Source organism: Schistocerca americana, chromosome 7, assembly GCF_021461395.2.
Source record: "Schistocerca americana isolate TAMUIC-IGC-003095 chromosome 7, iqSchAmer2.1, whole genome shotgun sequence".
NCBI classification, from domain to species: Eukaryota; Metazoa; Arthropoda; class Insecta; order Orthoptera; family Acrididae; genus Schistocerca; species Schistocerca americana.
This window is the reverse complement of record NC_060125.1, coordinates 374,685,264-374,702,574: the sequence shown is the minus strand read 5'-3', so window position 1 is coordinate 374,702,574 and position 17,311 is coordinate 374,685,264. Positions and strand designations below refer to the sequence as shown.

The 17,311-nt window shown below is 39.8% G+C and overlaps 1 protein-coding gene across 1 annotated transcript; it reads left to right on the top strand.

The window, feature by feature from the left end:
* The first annotated feature begins 1,939 nt into the window (after positions 1-1,939).
* On the top strand, positions 1,940-16,904 carry LOC124622165 (thioredoxin-like protein 4A). Its single transcript, XM_047147808.1, has 3 exons — positions 1,940-2,257; positions 6,699-6,835; positions 16,492-16,904. The coding sequence occupies exons 1-3, from the start codon at positions 2,180-2,182 to the stop codon at positions 16,703-16,705; spliced, it is 429 nt and encodes a 142-aa protein (XP_047003764.1). The 5' UTR covers positions 1,940-2,179; the 3' UTR covers positions 16,706-16,904.
* The last annotated feature ends 407 nt before the right edge of the window (positions 16,905-17,311 follow it).

Here is a 17,311-nt window from a genome sequence, read left to right as displayed (position 1 = left end):
CATACAGAGTGATGGGAACCTAGAGTTATGCCTACTTCCAGTCGATTACAATGAAGATGCCCTTGCCAAGGCAAGAGAAAAATCCAGAATATTTGGAATTGAGTACCTGTCTGGTACTATTCTTGCACTTAGCGAACAATAGTCCCCACACATACTACACTGAAGTGCCAAAGAAACTGGTATAGGCATGCTTATTCAAATACAGAGATATGTAAACAGGCAGAATGTGGCTCTACGGTCGGCAACGCCCATATAAAACAACAAGTGTCTGGCTCAGTTGTTACATCTCTAACTGCTGCTACAATGGGAGGTTATCAAGATTTAAGTGACTTTGAATGTGGTGTTATAGTCGGCGCACACGCGATGGGACACAGCATCTCTGAGGTAATGATGAAGTGGGCATTTTCCTGTATGGCCATTTCATGAGTGTACCACAAATATCAGGAATCCGGTAATATATCATATCTCTTACGTTGCTATGATTGGAAAAAGATCCTGCAAGAATGGGACCAACGACGATTGAAGAGAATCGTTCAACATGGCAGAAGTGCAACCCTTCACAAACTGCTACAGTTTTCAACGCTGACCCATCAGCAAGTGTCACATGCAAACCATTCAATGAAACATCATCGATATGGGCTTTTGGAGCCGAAGGCCTACTCGTGTACCCTTGATGACTGCATGACACAAAGTTTTACACCTCGCCTGGGCTCTTCAGTGCCGACATTGGTCTGTTGATGACTGGAAACATGTTGCCTGGTTGGATGAGTCTCGTTTCAAATTGTATCGAGCGGATGGACATGTAAGGGTATGGAGGCAAACTCATGAATCCACGGACCCTGAATGTCAGCAGGGGACTGTTCAAGCTGGTGAAAGCTCTATATTGGCATGGGGCATGTGCAGTTGGAATGATAAGGGACCCCTTATACGTCTAGATACGACCTTGAAAGGTGACATGTATGTAAGCATCCCATCTGTCACGTCCATCCATTCATGTCCATTGTGCATTCCGACAGATGTGAGCAATTCCAGCAGGACAACACGAATTGCTACAGCGTGGCTCATGGAACACTCTCCTGAGTTGAAATACTTCCACTGGCCACCAACCCCCCCCCCCCCCCCCCTCCAGACATGAACATCACAGAGCATATCTGGGATGCCTTACAACATGCTGTTCAGAGAAGATCTCGACCTCCTGATATTATTTCGGATTTATGGACAATCCTGAAGGATTTATGGTGTCAGTTACCTCCAGCATTACTTCAGACACTAGTTGAATCCATGTCACGTCATGTTGCAACACTTGTACTTGTTCGCAGAGGCCCTACACGATATTAGGCAGGTGTATTATCAATTACTTTAGCTCTTCAGTGTATATTCAGGCTACAATGGAATTACGCACTAGTATAGAGCACATCGATGAGTGGATGTCTAAAAATAGACAGACTGACTATAAACACTAAAGATATCACGAACGTCACTATTCGTTTTTCTCGTATCCTAAGTCTTCTACATTGATACTATTTTAACATTCCATTGCATCTTGGTTGGGATTGGGGTGTGGGGGGGGGGGGGCAATTATTTATATATTTTCGATGGAAAATAAATGTCGTAGTTTTGAAATTTTGTTTCTCTTCTCCCCACTTTACCACACAAAACTGAACATACGCTATAAAGTTTGTTTGGCCATTAATAAACTTTATCGTTTTTAGTTCCTCATTTCTGATATGCATACATTGACTTTTTATATCGCGGATGGTAAGCAATAACTACACTATCACTGTTAAGTACTAGGCAAAGCGAATGGCATAACGTACGTCTGAATTGGTCTCGTCTTTGAAAAGTATGTTACGTGCTTGATCTTTGGTGTTATATTTCTACTCTATGGTGCTAACAATGATCTCTGGGTGCTAAGAGCGCCTGATATCTGTGACGAAAGCGTTGTCAAATGTCAACGATATTTGTGTGTGTTTAGTATCAACTTTGTACATGTACGATGTTCTAGAGAATTCGCGAGAGAGCGTGGAGAGGTGAACAAATATATCTAATATCTTACTGAAAGGTTTCTGGGTACCTAGTGCTGTTGTGTCGTTTGAAACTTTGCTTCAGTTTTCAATAAGTGCGAGCGTGTGTAAGATATTTTTATTCTTATTTGCGGTAACATAATCACAAAAGGAAAATGTCTTATATGTTAGGACATCTTCATAATGGATGGCAGGTAGACCAGGCCATCTTATCAGAGGAAGATAGAGTTGTGGTACGTACGTATAGTTGTTACACAAGTGTGTAAAATAGAAATGTTTGAATTGATCTGTGCAGTACGCTACATCTTTATAGTACTCAGCCGTGAAAATATCATGCAGGCTAGGAATGAGAGTTTCTTCGGAGACTTTAACCGCGGTGTTTATAAACTTGTTTATTAATTTTTTGTTAAAACTGTAAACGATAGATTTCTGTAGATTTTCGTGCTGTCGAAAACGTGCTTATTGTGTGTGTAGTTTGTCACCTTGTTTGGTAGCTATAAGAAGAATTGTTGCATGCTTCTGGCAGTTACAACTGTCTGCAAACTGTACGGAGATCTTACTTAAGTGCAATTAAGCGTAACTTAGTCGTTGCAAGGCAATTTGGCATCCCATGTTTGACGCTGTGGGAGTGTTCCCTCCAGTATCTCGTGTGGTGCTTTCATTCCCGACCATCCCACGTTTACGTTTCTGATTAATATTTTATGCGCAACGTCAAAAACTATGGGACAGACATACGCAAACAACTCCCGATGTTAATTGCGACCATCCGTCAACCATAACAGTACCATTTTGTAGTTGTCACTACTGGATCATAAGATAATTACATGCATTGATTACGTGAAGTTCACAAACTAAAAACTATTCCGGTGCCCTTCAGTAGTTACTTAACCTTCTTGAATTTCTCCGTGACCCCATGAAGCACTGTGGTTCCATTTCTTTTACCTGTAACCTGACGGCAAATTACATACAGAGACCGATGTTTATTTTAATGCACGCTGGAACTCACCAGCAGGAATTCCTTTGAATGCTATAATTTTCTGTTTTTCATGTTATCCGGATAGTCCAACAGCTATTTATTAGCGACTAGTGTTATTACTAGGTCTGTGTCATTTACCAGTCGTGATTGGACAGACCTGTTAGGGTTACATATATAAGATTTGGTTACAATGTTCATTGTGTATTCACAGTAAGTTCAGATATAACACATTAAGACAATATTATTTTGTCCATTCACTTCGGTCAATATTGAAAAATTCTCCAGTAGAATATAATGGGTGTTCTTTCAAGTCCTGTGCAGTTGTCCTTTTGAACAGCCCTAGTGGCAGAGACTGCACTTCTCGATCCAGTGTATTATGTATTGAATATTTTTAGGGCAACCACTGGAAAACTGTCTTGGGTTCCAGTCAGTCAACAACTTGATACTTCAATGTTCTTTATGTTGTGGGTGTCATGATTATGAATGTCTTGCCTCATGCTGAAATCACCTTGGTTTTCCTTTAGGCTACACTGCTGATGCATAGAAACACATATTGGCTGAGTACTGTCATTATCCCTAACCTGGTAAATATAGGTTTGCAGTACTCCTGTGTTTTACTTGATGTAATGATCCTGACATTTTTTTTAGCATTAACACCTTATAACCTGCAGAGTGTCCCCATAACAGCAGACTGTAATTATTATGGCTATGAAAGAGTGCATAACAAACCGTTAATAGGTATTGGTCAGTTACTGTGCCTTTTAGTTTTCGTAGCAGGTATAAAACACGAGAGAGCTTGGAACACACATAATCTGTGTGCTTGTTCATTGTCAGTTTGCTGTCTATCATGAAACCTAGTATTTAGACAGCCTCCATGTTATCCTGGCAGCCAACGTTGCTGAGACTGCATATCATGTGTTTTTTCTCAATTCATTTTATTTTCGATGAAACACTCTTTAATGCTTTCCAAGAGAACATCTGCTGCCAACAGAGCTTGTTCAGCTGTTTACTCCTTGGCAAAGAGTGGTATCATCAGAAATCTGAAGAATGTTGTAGGTACAACCTATATTATTGACATAGATAAGGAACAGTAGAGGTCCTATGATGGATCCCTGGGGTGCACCCTACTCCAATTTTTGCTCTTGGGGGGGGTTGCTCCATGGACTGATACTATTTGTCTTCAGTTTTCAAGATAGGATTGAAGAGTAGCTTGGCCACACCTTCAATGCCATAACACTTGAGCGTGTTAATCAGTGTCTTATGTGAGATGCAAACTAACACCTTTCTCAAATCGCAGAGTGTCAATGCCACACTCTTTATCTTCAAACACCTTCCTTATCTTCGTGATTAAGACCAATACCACTGTAACTGTTGACTTTCCCTTGCAAAAACTATGCTGTGTGTCCTGGAGGAGTTTGTTTTCAATACGGAAGCGTCCGATCCCGCCCGTCTGCTTTGACCCATGACGTCACAAATTTGGCGGAAACAAAAACACACGCACACACTTTCCACAAGAAACCTATTGACACTAACGGGACAAGCGCGGGAAATGGGGTGTTTTGGGTGGGGGGCAAACTAAATATAAACAAATTTAGACGCCTTGCGTAGCTAAAACGTGTAAGTGAAGACAGCCATGCATGAATACCCACCCACCTCCCCAGGGGTCGTAACCCCTGCAACCCATAGAAGATAAAGATGCTTCAGAAGCTGATTAGTGTTTTTTGTCTTTTTTAAAAAAAAATCTCACGGGATAGAACGAACAGATCAGAAAGATAAATATAATAAACTAAAACAGGAATTCGAGGAAACAGATAATTAAAATAAGTAATAAGTGTTTTTAAATTTTAAAAAAATCAGAAAAGTAAATAAGATAAAATAGAACTCAAACCAAACTCCGCGCCGTCATGACGTCACACACGACAGCATCCTTACGTCACGGCTCAAAGCCGACGCTTGGGATCGGACGCTTCTGTCGACCCTCCAAAATACCATACATACAGACAAATCAGCGCGCGCGCGCGCGCGCGCGCGCGCACACACACACACACACACACACACACACACACACACACACACACACACACACACACAAAAGACCCGCTGTTTCTCAAGGATGCCTTTTGGCTGAAAGCATGAATGGTTTGTAGTCTTCTCATTGGGCTTGTCTGCGACTCTGTGCCTTGGGGATTGCCTTCTCTATGTGATAAGTAGCAGCCTATCCTTTCCATAATATTGCTGTTATTCCAGCCTGAGATTTGTAATGTAAGACACATATTAATAACTATTGACAAGTCTATCTTGTACCTTGAAGGTAATAGAAAAGATGGGTACATGAGAGCCATAATCAGTCTCACAAAATAAGTTTCTTAGACAAGTTCAGTTTGAATATAAAAAGGGGGTCTTCACAGAACACATGGCTTTCCAGTTTACGTATCAGATTATACAAAATTTAAATGATTAAATATTGCCAACTGGTATTTTCAGTGTCTTATCAAAAGCATTTGAAAGTGCAGTTCACATATTCTCATAGTGAAGCTCAGATATTAAGGCATCAGAGGGCTTGCAAGTAAATTGTTTTCATCTTATCTAACTAAAAAGATTATCGCATCAAGAAACTGAGGGAATTTACACAGTTAGAGAAAGCATCTATAGACTGGGATAATCACAATAGGTGGTAAACGTTCGTGAGATTTCTTCACCCAAATGTGGGATAGTGATATGCGACATTGATATCTTGTTACTGTTCAAACAAGTTTTACACATTGTCGTTGAAGGCCTCTTTGAAGGTTATTGTCAGTGGCACAGAAATACAATAAGTATATAGTTAAATTTAAAAAATGAAGTTTGTGTCATAATTCAACAGTTATAAAAAGTCAGGAATTACTTATAGTTCAAAAAATTTGGTACATTGCTTTATGAGAGTAATTGAAACTTGATGTTTTAAGAAGGAAGTCCTTTTAAATCTTCAGTTTGAAGTTTGTGGAGGTTGCAGTGTTATCAAATGAGTAAATTCCATATTTTCATACTGTGTCAGCAATGTATTATTGAAATAATTAATCTGAAAAGTAACATCCTCCATAACTGTCAGTGTGACAACTTAATAATTCTTTCACTAGTTTCAATGTCCAAAAGTGAGTGACGGCTAGCAGTAGGCCTAGTTTGTAAGACTTGTGCAGTTCCATTGTAATTCTGAAATGTGATATTTCTGTGAAGTTATTTGGTTGTGATTTGAGGGGGTCATTTTAAAGCATTTAGTTTACTTAGGGGAGAGCTGGATTAGAGATAAAAATTTACAAAAAGTTACACAGGTGAAATATCTGATGTACAAGCTTCATATGTTAATGTTATACTATATCTGGAATTCTCTATGTGGATGTATAATACCGAGACTAGCTTTATGCAGATGGAATCTTGTGTGATTTTTTTTTTTAGCTTCATTCTTTGTTAAGCTTACCAGTTTGTTCTTAATGCAGTCATCAGTGTATCAGTATTTGTTAAATGTATGTTTTGCTTGGTGCACCTTGGAGTAAGAAAATAATAGTAAATCCATTTATTACAAAATTAGAAAGCTCTCCTAGAGTATGTAGCCATGTTGAAAACTTGGGTATGTACATAATTACTGATATCTAAAGCTGCATTATGATTCGTAGAACAGTTGCTTTTTACTTTCCAAATGTGTAATGTAATTATTTCAACAGGTAATACGTTTCGGCCATGACTGGGATCCATCTTGTATGAAAATGGATGAAGTATTGTACAGTATAGCAGAAAAAGTGAAAAACTTTGCAGTTATATACCTGGTAGATATAACAAAGGTTCCTGACTTCAATAAAATGTAAGTTCAACAAAAAGAATCAATATAAGTAAAGTGTTGGCAGTTTTTAGTAATTTTGTGTGAATAGTGTTGTGAAACAATGTAACAAAATCTGTTTCAAAAATAGCGATGTCTTTATCATACTCCTTTAGGCTTCTGGTTTCTACAGTAATGTATTCAGAACTGAGTGGTTGGAACTAAGGAACTTTGTCTCCTTCCATTGCTTAACTCCATTAAAATCTTGTATTGAATGCCTCCTTTATTGCAATGATACTTCAAATATGAGGGTTGGAATGTAAAATAGTGGCAACTATTTACTCACAACCGATACAAGAGTTACTTGTTTGCACCTGTTCCTGTCCTTCAAAGTAGTCATCAGCATTGCGCAGAACCTGTTGCCAGCAATGTAGAAGGCGTAGTATCCCGTTAACAGAGCCTGTTCTGTTGATGGTGCGAATGGAGCGGTCTGCTGCCTGTCAGATCTCTGAAACAGTTCTGAAGCGAATGCCACGAAGTGGTTCCTTCATCTTCAGAATCAAATCGGTCACAAGGACTTACGTCCAGGGAGTGAATTGGATGGTACAGTACTTCAGCCCAGTCGACCAAACAGAGCGGCCATAGCTTGCCCTGTATGCACCTGTGCATTGTTATGCAGAATGTGATGCTGCCAGCTTTTGCAAAGCTGGTCGCAGGTGATGCCACGGAGGAATGTAATGCATTAGGATAACGCCATCACAGTCATACACAAGAATCACCATAACTTTAGACCACTCCATTAGCACCATCAAGAAAACGGGCTCTGCAAACAGTATACTACGCCTTCCACATTGCTGGCAACGGGTTCTACACAACGCTGGTGACTGCTTTGAAGGACAGTAACAGGTGCAAACATGTAACTCTTTTGTATCGGTTGTAATGTAAGCTTGTACTGGGTGGCATGCTAAAACACAGCTAGCTACCAACTTGGCATTCAGTGCACCAGCTCTCTGTTGTGGCTATTCATTATTTACTCTATGAACAAAAGAGGAAAGAAGCACAAGAAAGGAAATAACCAGGTAATTCCCATACTGCTAGATAAATTGGACAGGTAGACCTGACAAATTGCAAACCTAGCAGTTGAACCCAAGAGGTGTGGTGAAAGTGACAAGGAAAGCTCAACACTTTCTCACTCTAAAGTGAGCCGAATCATCCAAATTAATGTGATGTCAGCATCAAGACAAATTAATATTACAATTACATCCAACACTCGGCAAAAATCTGGAATGGGGCCAGAGGCATACTTTTGTGTTTCATGCAAGAATATTGTCAGCACTTGCTGTGTGATACGATGGGTGCAAACAAAGGTGTGTCAGCTGTTCGTCTTACTCAGCCAGTGAGAGAACAGCAGGTAGACAAATTGTTCCAAAGTAATACATTTGGACAAAAGCATGAAACATTGATGTAAATAAGAATCATAAATGTATTTACTCTTTGTTTGAGTCAACAGTTACCTAAACTGTGTTTGTATCTGCAAACCAAAGACAGTGTCTCAACCCATGATATACACAAAAAAGCAGTGAAATATTTTGTGTTACTACACAATTGACTTGAGCAAGCACACTAAGTGGATCAATAGTTTTTTTTTTTTTTTTTAATTTAATCATTTAGGTGGTAGATGGATCAATGGTTTTTAATTATTAATAATAAACATTGATTCACCTACATTCTCCCATGATTAAGTGAATAAAAACTTTTTAAGCCAAAGTGGTGGCTTTTGCTGCACTTCCAGATGATTCCACCCATGCAGATCATTGACTCTGTCGTTTCACCACCACATTTGATACATTTTTGTATCTCTGCAATTAAACCTTTGACATGTACTGTGACATAGCCATGCAGAACCAAATCACTGAAATCAGCCTAGTGTGTAGCACTCACTGTCATCAGAAAAAGGTTCTTTCAAAATTAATACACCAAAAAATAAAAAAAATAAAAAAACCAGAAAACAACACAATGATTTCAATTTCGACACTAGAAACACATTGCCATTGTTCTCACCTCTCCGTGGTTACGTTAAAGAAATGTCCCATTGGCTATGCAGAACTGACACATTGTCAACCTATCAGCAGTAAATAAGACCTGATGCTGGCTCTGATCTAGACAGTAGCCCAGCTCTCAGACAAGTAATTTTAGACAAGACACAGAATTTAGGGTTACATAGTAAGAAATTATTCAAGGGAGAGCAAAGGGAGGGTCATTAGAGAGCACTTATGATGAAATTGAATGTAAATTCCAGATGAAATCCTCTGAATTTCAGAACATTTTCAACAGTACACTTGTTACAGACACACATTGAATTTCATTGTGTGCCCCTATAGTGGTCTTCCTTTCTTGCATTGGCACTGTTAAAGAATTAGGAAAGAATTAGTTACCAGACCATTAATACTAGTTGGAAGACATTGGTTTGAATGCAAATGAATAAATCAATATACGTATTAGCAGTAGTCTTCTTCTGTCTTCTACACTGCTTTCTCAAAATAAACTCTGCATTATTCAAAACCTTGTGAAAGGAATTTTGAAAATTACGGTGGTAGCAATTTAAGGCAACCTCTCATGAGCCAACACAATAATGAATATTCTGTGAACGTCATCAAATAACATCCATTAGCTATGTGAAACTGACACAGTGCTACCTTTTGTAGTGCAGAGGAAAACTGCCATGACTGGCATTGCTTGTTTTCTAGAATTTAGCCCACAAAGTATTTGAAGTGTCCAGAATATCATGAAAATATATTGAGAAAACTATGCCTTAACCTCCACACTTTATTCATCAAAATGTGTGGTAGGTATAATGCCTAGCTTTCCGTAAAGAAAATTGAATTCCACTGCTGAAAGTAATCATATCTTTTATTGATTTAAAAGAGGACTAGAAAAAGCAAGGAACTCCAGCATTGGTGGTTTTCCAAAATATTCAAGAAAGTAATAACCAAAATAGCAGTGTCACTTTTAATCAGTGCATCATACTTAGTTTCAGGATTGCTTGACTGAAAATCCCATTTACGCGTTTAAGCAGCTCACCAGCTGATATACAGGGTGTATGTAAAGTCCGGGAACACTTCCAATTACACTCCTGCAAATGGAAAAAAGAACACATTGACACCGGTGTGTCAGACCCACCATACTTGCTCCGGACACTGCGAGAGGGCTGTACAAGCAATGATCACACGCACGGCACAGCGGACACACCAGGAACCGCGGTGTTGGCCGTCGAATGGCGCTAGCTGCGCAGCATTTGTGCACCACCGCCGTCAGTGTCAGCCAGTTTGCCGTGGCATACGGAGCTCCATCGCAGTCTTTAACACTGGTAGCATGCCGCGACAGCGTGGACGTGAACCGTATGTGCAGTTGACGGACTTTGAGCGAGGGCGTATAGTGGGCATGCGGGAGGCCGGGTGGACGTACCGCCGAATTGCTCAACACGTGGGGCGTGAGGTCTCCACAGTACATCGATGTTGTCGCCAGTGGTCGGCGGAAGGTGCACGTGCCCGTCGACCTGGGACCGGACCGCAGCGACGCACGGATGCACGCCAAGACCGTAGGATCCTACGCAGTGCCGTAGGGGACCGCACCGCCACTTCCCAGCAAATTAGGGACACTGTTGCTCCTGGGGTATCGGCGAGGACCATTCGCAACCGTCTCCATGAAGCTGGGCTACGGTCCCGCACACCGTTAGGCCGTCTTCCGCTCACGCCCCAACATCGTGCAGCCCGCCTCCAGTGGTGTCGCGACAGGCGTGAATGGAGGGACGAATGGAGACGTGTCGTCTTCAGCGATGAGAGTCGCTTCTGCCTTGGTGCCAATGATGGTCGTATGCGTGTTTGGCGCCGTGCAGGTGAGCGCCACAATCAGGACTGCATACGACCGAGGCACACAGGGCCAACACCCGGCATCATGGTGTGGGGAGCGATCTCCTACACTGTCCGTACACCACTGGTGATCGTCGAGGGGACACTGAATAGTGCACAGTACATCCAAACCGTCATCGAACCCATCGTTCTACCATTCCGAGATCGGCAAGGGAACTTGCTGTTCCAACAGGACAATGCACGTCCGCATGTATCCCGTGCCACCCAACGTGCTCTAGAAGGTGTAAGTCAACTACCCTGGCCAGCAAGATCTCCGGATCTGTCCCCCATTGAGCATGTTTGGGACTGGATGAAGCGTCGTCTCACGCGGTCTGCACGTCCAGCACGAACGCTGGTCCAACTGAGGCGCTAGGTGGAAATGGCATGGCAAGCCGTTCCACAGGACTACATCCAGCATCTGTACGATCGTCTCCATGGGAGAATAGCAGCCTGCATTGCTGCGAAAGGTGGATATACACTGTACTAGTGCCGACATTGTGCATGCTCTGTTGCCTGTGTCTATGTGCCTGTGGGTCTGTCAGTGTGATCATGTGATGTATCTGACCCCAGGAATGTGTCAATAAAGTTTCCCCTTCCTGGGACAATGAATTCACGGTGTTCTTATTTCAATTTCCAGGAGTGTATTTATTGCACAAGAACCAAACATTGTACGGATATCATACATAAGTCATTATGAAGAAAAACCCTGAAAGTTTTTTCATATATACTGCCACAGCGTAGTTTGGTAATTTTCCAATAGTCAGCACTAGTCACAAACATGGTGAATTCAGGTGCGGTGCGAGCTTTGTGTGTGGGAGTTCATGAAATGGCCTCCCCGATCACCGGATCTCACTCTTGTGTTACTTTTTTCTGTGGGGACACTTTAAAGATCTGGTGTATCTACCGCCTCTACCATGTGATGTAGCAGAGCTCCAGGAGAGGATACGGGAAGCGACTGTCATAGTCGACACTGCATGCTGGGACAGGTATGGCAAGAATTAGATTACCTTATTGAAGTCTGCTGGGTCACTCATAGTTCACGTATCCAATGTTTGTAAAAAAAGAAAAAAGCTTTCAGAGTTTCTCTTCAAAATGCAGTATATGACATCTGTACAATGTGTAGTTCTTGTGCAATAAATAATGGAAAGTGTTCCCGGACTTTACATACACCCTGTATTTTGCAGTGCATCCAAAGTATTTGATACTATAGATAATGACACTACTAGAAAAGCTTAAATGTTTTCGGTCGTTATTACAGGTGCCTAGTTTGTCATATTTAACATTAAGGATGCAAAAAGTTATAGTGAATAACAGAAATATATAGCAGCATAGACAGTAGTGCAACAATTTGCATTTGTTTCACTGCCACACAGTTCCAGCTGAGGGGTAGTTGGGATATTTGTTTAAAGATCAACTTTCACAGCAGCTTTGTTTCTGTTGGAGATAGTTTCAGCATTCTGTGTGGCTTGTGGCAGAGCTACAATAATACATGTTAAACTATGTTATAGCTCCTCACACAAATCACAAAATAAATCATTTTTACACTATTTATCTTATCTTGGAGATGATGCTTTTCTGAATCATTGGGAGACCTGCACTCAACAACCCACCATGAACAGTGTGTTGGAGAAGACATCCTGCATCAGACTCAATTAGCAAGTGATCCATGGCAAGAAAGATTTATGTGCTTGAATTTCACCACTTTTTCCTTGTGTCCATTAATGAAGGAATGTGTGTCCTGTACTGAAAAATTAAGGTTTTGTGATTTTTGGGAGAGAGACTCAACACAATTGTGTCCCTGAATGGAGTTTGTTAGGGCTTTGTGTAATGTTTGTGTATTGATTAAATAAATCAGTTGTAAAGCATGGTCTCCTTCTAGTATTCATACTTGTTAAGATTGCAGACCAGTGAAAAACTCAAGTATTTCTTGTGTGATGGGCAGCTTCCTGGGTTCATTAGACTTCCTTAAGGTTCTTCAGGTAAATTTGCCTGCCTTAAAACTAATTCAGGGGTGTCCCCATTATACTTAAGCTAACAGATTGAGTGGCTTTTTCCGTGATGTTTCTGTCTCCTTCATCTGCCAGTTGACTACTGTGACTTTCTTTAGTAGTTTACCCAACAGTCTGATGGGCTGCCTTGTATTCTGGGTCTTTCCTCTGAGACTCCATTATAGTACTATCTTTCGCCATCTTCTGTCATTTCTTTGTGCAATATGTCATGCCAGTTTCCTTTTCAGAGCCTTTGTCCTTTCCACAACTTCCAGAATTCTTGTTATTGCTGTTATGTCTTCGCATTTTTCTTACCTTAGTGAAACTGATTGGCCTTTCTGTATCTCAGATCCGTTCGTAATTTTCTTTTGAAAAACTCATTCAAAATCAGTTTCACAGCAATATGTCATGATACGAATAACTCACAGTTCAAATCAAGTCTTTCAAAATCTGTAAATGCTGTGGATAGTGGCATTTCATGTTAACTGGCTCTTCTAATTACTTTACACTAGGGTTAATTGTGATACACAGGGGAATCCGGCTTGTTAAATGGGTTGTGCATCTTTTAAAAGAGCATAGATGCAATTTGTCGCGACTTCAGTTAAAACTGTAGATAACAGGGAGTAAACAGATGGTACAGCAGTTCTTAAAATTGTGAATAGTTGTTCTTGAAATTCAATGTTAAGGTTGTAGTGAGGAGTCTGATGTTGCTCCTCTGACTGATATTGTGAAACAAATTTCTGGGTGTGAACATGTAGATGAGAAATGTATCTGAGTACTTAAATAGTGATGCCTACAAACCAGAATTTAAGTAGGTAAGTGATGAAGTGGGTTAGATAGAGGAGAATATAAACAAGGTGATTGAGGAACTCATTATCATGCACACTGAGATACTGGAAAGAATTGATCAGTTGCATAATGACAAGCAAGTAATGCATACCTAATTCCAGTGGGCTTCCAGATGTGACATGTAGCCATGTTTTATAAATATAGTTAAAATCAGTTTCCGGTAAAAATGAATAGTTTTGGTTATTCGTGTTTTCAGTTATCCAAGCTGCCTTGGGTCCCCATTAACCCAGATAATTGGGAACTTCCTGTATCGAAACTTCTGCATTATATTTAGTGGAATGAAACAAAGGTAAATTGTTCACCTTGTAACTGAGACATTGAGCCCATAAACAAAATTGTATTTCTCAAGTCTTTCCTCAGAGGTTACATTGCCGTAGCACTGCAGCCCAGGTAGACTTGAGAGAGGTACAGTAAACATGATTTTTTTACATAGTCACAGAAAGAAAAAAGGTCAGCATATGAGTAACATTTTATATCATACTTTGTTTTGTGCTACGATAAATGATGGTTACGCATTTGAGACTGGCCTCAGTCATCCTGGATGGGGCAGCTTGACTGCCTTTCTTTTTTTTTCCCAAGCTTTTTAACTGTGAATACTGTAGTGTAACGACGTAAGTTTTTTATAATCGATTTTCGTTTGATATGTGACCATGTGCAGACTTCGTCACCTACGTCAGTTACAACCCACTTCAAAATGATTTATATTCTTTTTAAATTGTCTAGAATGGTTCTTGAACGAAACTGTAAAACATCAGTTGAGTCGTATGCAAAGAATTACATCACTTGAGCCAATTGGTTTTCGTAAACTTTTTCGATTTAAATTTCGTTTGTTTCTCCTCAGAAATTATATTGACACACGTTATCTTGATTTAATCGATGTCAGAATCACACATTGAATAAACCTTTGAGATTCAAAGTTTTGATGAACGCTGTCAGAATTCAATAATATTGTCAAATATATTATTAATCCGTTCACATAATTCTTCATAAATAAATCCTCAGAACACGTGTTTCAACTTTAGTAGCATCCACTATTTTATTAGCTTCCACACATACAGATGTGAACTTGACCATTGACAAACTAGGACTGACTTTTCAATAAGATTAAGCTCTCTACGACGTCATTGTTGTACAAAAAGAGTACAAAAAAATTCATTTTTAATTTTTAGAAGCACGATGCAACAGCTCGGTTCCAGGATCTTCTGTTGCTCTTTGGCTGTCGACCCGCGAAGTATAGTGGCCAGCAATTTCCTCTCTGGTCGCGGCAGTGAAGATGCTGTCTCCGTTCGTTGCGCCGCCCTCTCCGTACATGAAACATAAAAAAAAAAATACAAAACTTTTAGATAATTCACAGCTATTACAAATATTAAGACAAATACATAAACAAAACTAAATTAAACTTATATTCACCTGCAAACTGGGCTGACACTGGTAGATGGGTGACGCTTTTCAGTTTCGTCCCACTACAATACCACAATTGTTTGATGTTTCATTTGGAACATTGACATCTATTAAACTCGGGCATACTAAGAGCAACATCACAATTTGGGTACCACCAAAATATTTTTTCCATCTTCTGGTTCGTACTGGCGTCAACACACTTTGCAAACACATGCTGTGTGCAGTTTTGTTTCTCTGTTGGTGGAATCTTCTCAGAAAAATGTCAGTCATTAAATTTGCTTGATCCAAGACCTGGGATAGAATTTCTGCACATATATTCTCTCTTTATGCAAAAGAATTATCTAAGTGAGTCAGACAGGAGAGGTACAATTTTCTTTTGATAATATTCCATTCAAGATACAAACACATTTTTTATGCTCACTGTAAACAAGTAAAAGATCAATATTTTCCATTGTTTGAACTGCATCCTTATGAAAGGATAATAAGCAGTCATTTGGTCTCATTTATACACTCACGTTTTGTGACTTCGTTAATTCAGAACCACGCCTGGCTTTGATTTAGTCAGTGCCGCATGCCCTTCCCCCGTCTCCTTGTGAGTTGATAGTTCCCCCTGTTCTGCAAGCAGTGTGGCATGTTGAAAATATAAAACATCCTTTGTTACTCTCTGTTTTAAACAGGGCAGATGTTCCCATCTGAAAACTGTCTTTTTTATTCTTGGCTTTACAACTGTACATAGAAAGAGCTTTTCTGTTTGGGAAGCAAGTGCCTATGTTTTGTGCTCTGATACTCAAACCCTGCAGGTGATGTATAATAGTTCACCAGTAGTCTGCTCTGAAGTACCGTAACACCTAACTCCTGTGCCGCTTCTTTCAGCATTCTCTTCCTCCTCTAGTACATATCTGGTTGAAGCATCACACACAAATTGATGCCATACTTATCTGGTTTGCTTTTTATGTAAAGAGGCAAAAGGTATTCACCCTCAAACCACACATTCTTACATCAACTGTCGTATACTTTGCTATCTGAAAACTGTTCATTATGCAAGTAGTGGCCCAGCAAAGACATAGATAGCAGACTAAAGCAGTACGGGACTCAGTGGAGTGCAGCAACATACAAAGTGCCGTTGTGGAGTACAGATTTGAACACAGTGGTAGCACAATGCAGACCCTTCCTTGTGCAGTGGCGGCCACAACTTTATTATTATTATTATTATTATTATTCACACACAATTTAGTAGTGAAAAACAAAGAAAAATAGAATGTCAGCCTTATTTGGAAATGAAACAAGTCATAAGGTACTCAAAGGCATTTTCTATCAACATGGTGATTCACAGAGAGCTTAAGTTTCAGCACCTTCCACGATTCACATTTTAAATAGATTTTTATTTGCTGACCTTATAACAGGCATTGTTACTTATCAGGACTGTGGAATTACATTACTACAAATGGTTAATTTAATAATAACCACTACATTTTATAGTACATCTGATAACTTGATTTCCATGATAAAAGTAAAAGGATATGGACAAACTGAGATCTCCTGTTCTTTTTTGCAGGTATGAACTGTATGATCCATGTACAGTAATGTTCTTCTTCCGGAACAAACATATAATGATTGATCTGGGCACTGGTAACAACAATAAAATAAATTGGCCACTGGAAGATAAGCAGGAGATGATTGATATAATAGAAACAGTGTATCGTGGTGCAAGGAAAGGGAGAGGTCTTGTAGTGTCACCAAAAGACTATTCAACGAAATACCGTTACTAAATTTTGCTTTGTGCTGTGGTATAGAAGATCTGTGGAACATGACACCAGCTGACTCTCAGTGTGTGTGATAGAGATGATGATGCCTTGCAGTGTCTGCAAGTATTTTTTATTTACTATAATGGAAACCATTATATTTCTACTTACACACTTTGTTTTAAAGGTGTATTTGTTGTGTTCAATAAAATCTATGTAAGTATTATATATAATTTTGGAATTTCCAATTTGTGTCCCCCTCCTGACCATGGGTGCTTAAACTTCAGGCAGACAGTCTGTTCAGCAGTAGCATGGCAAGGAGAGAATGAACTGTTCGTGAGGTAAAAGCTTTTAAATTAAGGAATACATGTCTTTTTTGTATCACTGTAACTTGGGAGACTGGTACCAGTTCATCAGATCAGTGTTCATTTGTAAAGGCAATATTATTCAGTAACCCACCTGTCTTCCAATGTGTGTCCTTGCAAGCAAAAATCAGATATTTCGTTTCATCCATCATCATGTGTTTAGTAATTGTTTGGTAGAATATGAAGGGGTTCAATCATATCAGAAGTAATTTGCATTCTTTGTGGCCAGTAATAAGTCCTTTTTGTCATTTGAATAAATAACTTCCAA